The sequence below is a fragment of the Rhincodon typus genome, chromosome 20 (assembly GCF_021869965.1).
Source record: "Rhincodon typus isolate 14 chromosome 20, sRhiTyp1.1, whole genome shotgun sequence".
NCBI classification, from domain to species: Eukaryota; Metazoa; Chordata; class Chondrichthyes; order Orectolobiformes; family Rhincodontidae; genus Rhincodon; species Rhincodon typus.
The window spans coordinates 20,443,088-20,449,380 of record NC_063351.1 but is presented as its reverse complement, the minus strand read 5'-3'; the positions used below and the strand labels follow the sequence as shown (position 1 = coordinate 20,449,380).

Genomic DNA, 6,293 nt, shown 5'->3' with positions numbered 1-6,293 from the left:
AGTGTTGACTGCATGTGTGCCCCTCACTCTGATGCTACCACTAAAAGGGACTTTTGGAAGTGCCTCCTGTGCACTCTGACACTGCCGCTTTAGGAATTTGAAGCATGCAATGCAGTATATGCTACCCTTGTGGCTATTGCCCTGATGCTTCCGTTAAGAGGTTGCAACACATGGTGCTTTAAGTACTTCCTACACAGTCGTATGCTACGCCTTTAAGTGGCTTGGAAAGCACAGTGCCAGAAGTGCACCCTGTGCATTAAGGCACTGTTCCTATAAATGGGTACAGCTTGCAATGAGTGCCTGTGCACTCTGATGCTGCCCCTTTAAGAGCCTTGCAGCTTGCATTAAGACGCTGCTCCTTTAGGGGGTTCGCACACCACAGCGCAGTCTGTGCATTAGGGCGCTGCCCCTTTAAGGGGCAAGCAGCGCGCGGCGGTGATGAGGTGACGAGCGCGGGGCCGTGACGTCACTGCGGCGCCATCTTGCGCTCCCGCTGACGGTTGGACGCGGTTGAGATTCGCGGGGGCGGGATCACAGAGCCGCCGCTCCGACACGCCTCGCTTTGCCTCGCCCGGCTTGGCCTGGCCCCGGGTGAGGGCCGGGAAGTGCAGCCGGCTTTAATCTGGAAGGCATGGCGGGTGAGTGAGTGCGGGTGGTCCGGGAATGTCTCCTTTCCCCAGGAAGTAGTAGTAGAGGTGGCGGTGTGTGTGTGTGTGTGAGAGAGAGAGAGGGATGTTTAGATCCTCTCTCCCCGACCTCCTGCCGCTTTGACGATTTCCGTTTGCTTTATTTTTTTTTGCAGGGGTGGGAGTTGTTGTTGGCGGCGGCGCTAACGACCTGCAGTGGTGTTTCTCCCAGGTGAAAGGTGCCGTGGATGAGGATGTGGCTGAAGGTGAGTGGTGCTGGCCTGGCCCAATGGTTGGGAGTTGGGGGGTGGTGTGTGGAGAGGGTCAGGGCGGAGCGGGAGGGACGGCACCGATTTGTCCTTCACCACCTGTTTCCCCCAAACAACCCGGGGGGGAGGAGGAGGGTAATGTGCTGCTTGTGTCCCAGAAGGGTTCTTTACAGCCCGGAGAGAGGCTCATGGTGCCCACGCCGGTCGTCGCACACCTCCATCTCCTTCGATCCCGCTTGCTGTCAGAGAAGCTACACAGACTCTTTTGGGGGGTGGGTTTCCCCTCTGTCCAAGCAGCGGGCTGGATGAAAGCTGTCCCTCCGTGTGGCTGGTGCAGATGTTGTACATCCCCCTCGGAATCTGAGGACCGGGCAAGGAGGAGGAAGGGGAAATGAAACGAACTGAACTGAAATGTGACCCGCCCCCGTCTCATCTACTTGTACAGCCCCAAGGGGGGAATACTAAGAATAGGTCTTTCCCAGGAGCTGCTTGAATGTCGAACTGCAAATGCTTTCAGTAGGTTTATAGTCATGTTTGGAGTATCTGGCGCTTTCATCCACACGATTTGAAAGCCGAGCGTTTTGAAGCAGCTATCTTGTGGCTTTCTCCTTTGGGATTTTTGCTGCGAGCGCGCTTATGCCCGGGCGGCTCTCTTTATAAATGCAGTTTTTTTTTGCTCAAATAAATATCTCCAATATTATAAATAAGCTGATCATAACCTATACTTTAGAGATTTTTAAGCGACTCTTGGATAGGCACGTGGAGGATAGTAAAATGTAGGGTATGCAGGGTAGATTAATCTTAGTAGGATAATATGTCGGCACAAAATCATGGGCCGAAGGGCCTGTACTCTGCAGTACTGTTCTATATAAAGATAGCTCTCTGTTAATGTTCATCGCTTTTGATGGCAAGCTTGATTGCATCTCTTGTATAGTCAACTAATTATCTTTGCTAATTTTAGTAAATTAGTCCCTGTATGTACCACTGATAATCTAAATTAATTCATTCAGAACTGGGGGGGATTCCAGTTGTTAAATTATAATGTTGAGAGATCGTTTCGTGGTTAAAGTTCCTGTAGCAAGTGCAGATATTGCATCATAAGCATGGTTTAAATTCGGCGGCTTCAGATCTTTCTGCAATTCTAAGCAAATTAAACAAAATTGATGATGCAATATTTTTGTTCACTTGCAGACCTGAGTTTGAATTAAGGCACGTGGCTGTGCAATATGCTGGGGTACAAGATGCTGTTTTTGGTTGGAATGCATTGTTTGAAGGTGTGAAGTTCATCATACTATAATTGATATTATTGTTACTGGTAATGGGGGTCTAAAAGAGGAAAATCTAAGAGCTCACTGAAAAATAGATTTCTGGTTTACTTTTAACTGATGCAATAAGTTGTAACCCCACATAGAGTTCTGATTTACATAACCACCTGATTACTCCATACTGTCAGCAAAACTATACAGAAATCTCAAAGCAGTAATTCGTTGGGGGTTTGAATGTATTAAATGTCCTAAATTGTATCGCTAGTTTATGAATGTTTCTGCACCCCTGAACAAATTACTGTTATTAAATTGCTTCCTAGAATTTGTTCTTATGCATTTTTATATAATGTGATTTCTGAGCTAAATACTTCTATTACTTTAGGATTTGTTGTTTTTATGTGGGCTTTTCAGCTAGTATTTGAATTGAAAGATGACAGCTATGTTAGCATTTTTTCCAGAGGAATACTTTTGACATTTGTATAACTTTATTGCGAAGTTGTGACAGTACGTTATTCACTGCTCAATCATGATGAAGCATAAAAATATCAAGGGAAGTGACGTTAACAGCAATTGACATTGACAAAGATGAAACTTATTGTGCTTACATTTTAAATATTTCTCAACTTGTTCAGTTCACTTTTATTTGATAATTCAGGTGAGTTTATTGTTTAAAAATCATCTGTATCAGTGCATCATAGTAGAACACTTGGTTTTTTTTAAAATCTTTGGGTATTGTTGATGATCTTAATCTGTACATCACCTCAGCTTTGCTCTCAATGTTACAATCTTAATAAATCTTCCAGTAATTTCATTGTACACAACTCCTGTTGCAGTCTATTGCAGTTGATTTGTTGTGCAACTGTTGCTATTTGGATGAGTTTGTTTACTGTTTTCTCTGCCAGGAGGGAAAGCCATATTTTTAAATAGGATTATTGTGCTGTCATTGGGCAAGAAGAAAATTTAATGCCATCTTGTAAGAAAGAACTTGCAGTTATATAATTCTTCTCACATTCTCAAGTGTCACAAGCTGCTGAACAAGTCAAGCATTGGGTTGTCTGTCTCAAGTCATTCATCTCCTAATTCCTGAAAGCCCCTCTCTGATTTACAGGTCAGAAGTGTGATGGAATGCTATCCATTTGATTCAATGAGCATTGCTCCAATTCCAGCAAGCCTATTATAACTAAAATAATGCAACCCTCTTAATTAACACCTTCTTCATCACTTTAATATCCGTTCGTTCACCGACGGCGCAGGGGAGGACTGCGTTATATCATCTATATGATGCTCTGCAGCACTCTCAAATCTTACTTGAATAGTACATTCAGAATTTGTGACCATTTCCATATAGGGCAATTCCAGAAAATACTTGGGAAATATAAAGCCACTTGCCAGTTCCCCTCCAAGCCCCACACAATCCTGATGAATATTGCCACTGAGATCCATGTGATGTTGTGTTCTGTAATTTGGAAAGCACCACTCGGGGTGGTCAAATTTATTCTCTGCAAGCCCAAATTGTTCAGACAAATGATATAAAGGTACCCCGTGCATCAAAGAAATCCTGACTGAGAAATATATAAACAGTAAATATTGCCTTTAGAAATGGTGCACTTTTTTTTTGTTAATATCTGTAGTTTAAGCCATTAGATAACCAGTAATCAGCTACCCTCCAATAACCCCTATTTTGAGATGTTAGGTAAAGGATGAATTAAGTGAATGTCCTCTGGTGTATTCTGGACATGCTTGAAATTTTAAAATATAATGAAGATTGAAGAATTCCCATACTTCTGTGTCTTGCATGGGTGATCAAGTTGGTGAAATTTTCCATCTAAACAGTTTGCAAAAAGTCAAACTTTGATTCTTGCGCATTAGTAGAATATATGATTAAATTTTCATTTGTGTATCAGGAAGCAGCAAGCCAGGGAAGGAATGGCTGGTACTTTACAGAATGGAAGACACTTTACTGTTTGAGTTAGTAAGAGGAATTGTGGGCCATTTAATATCACTGTTCTATTGTTCTGCTCAGTTGGGTTTGCAGAATTGCCAAAGGAGGAATGGTTCCAATGACATTTGACAAAGCAAAGACACCAGTACATATATAGCAACAAAATTGCTGGAGAAACTCAACAGACATGGCAGCATCTGTGAGAAGAAAGCAGAGTTGAGTCTGGAGTCTGGTGACTCTTCTGAAAAGTTATTCAGCTTTCTGGGATTTCTTTCTTTGTCATAATCCTCTCTGCCTAGATGTGGTTTCCCCATCGGTATTTGTACAATTTCATGATTTTTGCCTGTCCTTTCACGTTGCAGTTCCTGAGTTAAACTCCAAATTTACGGACACTTTTAACCCTGCCTGATGGTGAAGAAATTAGTGAGTTATTTTCCCCATTATTCATAGCAGTTTTAAGTGTGGGGGAAAAAAACTCAGCTCTTTTTCTTATTGTCAATTCAAAATGCAATGCTGCTTGCCTCTTTTGAACTTGATCTTGTAAATTTGAAACAAAATTTATCTCTTGACTTGAGCCATCACTACCAATTGAACTTGTCATTTGACAGAAGACGAAAATATAATCTTTAATGTAACATCTAGCAAATACCTCATCCGTCTGGCATTTGTAGTGGTTATGGCATTGAACTTAAAAACTTGAGGTTGGAAGTTTAAATACCAGCATGATGAATCTAAGATTGAATTCCACAAATGTGGTAGTTTGTGAACTAATGTGTCAATGGTTTGAGATGATATTCTTCCATATCTATAGTTTTTTTTTGAAAAAACATCAGCTTTTCCTTTTATTTCTGCTGATGCTGTGCATTCATATTTATATTTTAGATTTGGTATACATAACAATTTATCTGAACACAGATTGGGGGGGTTAAAAAAAAGTCCAATATTGCTTTTCACCAATGCGAATGTTATAGGATATTGCCCTTTGCGCATTTCTAAGCTTTTTACCATTTGTAATAATTGTTTTGATATACCCGTGTGTTCATGAATTTCACTTTTTTTAAAATAAATGGTGAAATGCTGTTATTAATTTGTAATGTCACTAATAATGTGGTAAATGGCTTACTGTGATAGGAATATAAATATCTATAAATTCCGCTCTGACAGTAACTCTTCACTAAGTCATCTTGCTGGCTGCCTTTAGACATTTTATAGCTACCATCCCTACATTTGTACACCAAGATACTCATAACCAAATTGCAGCAAGAAACATTTCAGTTTCTAAAGTCGTCTTACAGTTCTTTTCCCAGTCTTTAATCTACATATTTCCTGTCAGTTTTTCCTATGATAAATGTATGTATCCACCCTTAATTATGAAAAACCAAGGCAAGTTACATTGTAAAAAATAAACTGCATTTATATTGCTCATTTCACAACCTTAGCACATCCCAAAACTTTGACTAAATTTCAGAATTACTTAATTGGTTGCCATTGTTGTGATTAGGAAACTCTTCATGTGATTTGAACACACTAGGATCCACGAACAGCAAGTGATAATGACTAAATGGTACTTTTGCAATGTTGACTGTGAATTGGGTTTTGACCAGGCCACTGGGGGTTGCTCCTCTGCAGTTCAAATTGATATCATAATTTATACATGCCCTGAGTTTAACGTCTCATCCAAAAAGAACGAAGCTCTAATAGGGCAAAAGTATCTCAGTATGGTCAAAATTTGTGTAGATATGTATAGTTGCTTGATACTACAGAACTTGAGTGTTGCTGTAAGGGGAGACAAATCCACTGCAACATTTCAACTTTCACTCAGGCCAAACACTGCCAAATTCCAAACAATCAGTTTATGGGGGAGGTGCTGGTGTCGTGGATTAGAGTCACTGGACTGCTAATCCCGAGCCCCAGGCTAATGCCCTGAGGAGATAGCAGGAACTGAAGATGCTGGAAAATGGTGTGGGAGTCGGTGGGCTTGAAATGGATATCGGTTTCTTGGTGGTTGCCAGAGATGGAGACAGAGAGGTCCAGGAAGGAGAGAGAGGTATTGGAGATGGTCCAGGTGAACTTGAGGTTGGGGTGGAAGGTGTTGGTGAAGTGGATGAACTGTTCAAGCTCCTCGTGGGAGCACGAGGCAGCGCCGATACAGTCATCAATGTAACGGAGGAAGAGGTGGGGTTTAGGGCCC

The 6,293-nt window shown here is 41.6% G+C and overlaps 1 protein-coding gene across 5 annotated transcripts in view; it reads left to right on the top strand.

The window, feature by feature from the left end:
- The first annotated feature begins 398 nt into the window (after positions 1-398).
- Positions 399-6,293, top strand: part of ppp2r2d (protein phosphatase 2, regulatory subunit B, delta) — a 70,803-nt gene continuing 64,908 nt past the window's right edge. For 2 of the 5 annotated variants that reach the window (XR_007264287.1, XR_007264286.1), the window contains exons 1-2: positions 399-638; positions 803-892. Coding sequence is in view for 3 of the 5 variants with exons in the window: in XM_048608934.1 (XP_048464891.1) it covers positions 632-638; positions 803-892 (97 nt within the window). In the remaining 2 variants the exon portion in view is untranslated. The remainder of the gene's footprint in view (positions 639-802; positions 893-6,293) is intronic. The other 3 variants (XM_048608934.1, XM_048608933.1, XM_048608932.1) reach the window with 3 other exon arrangements.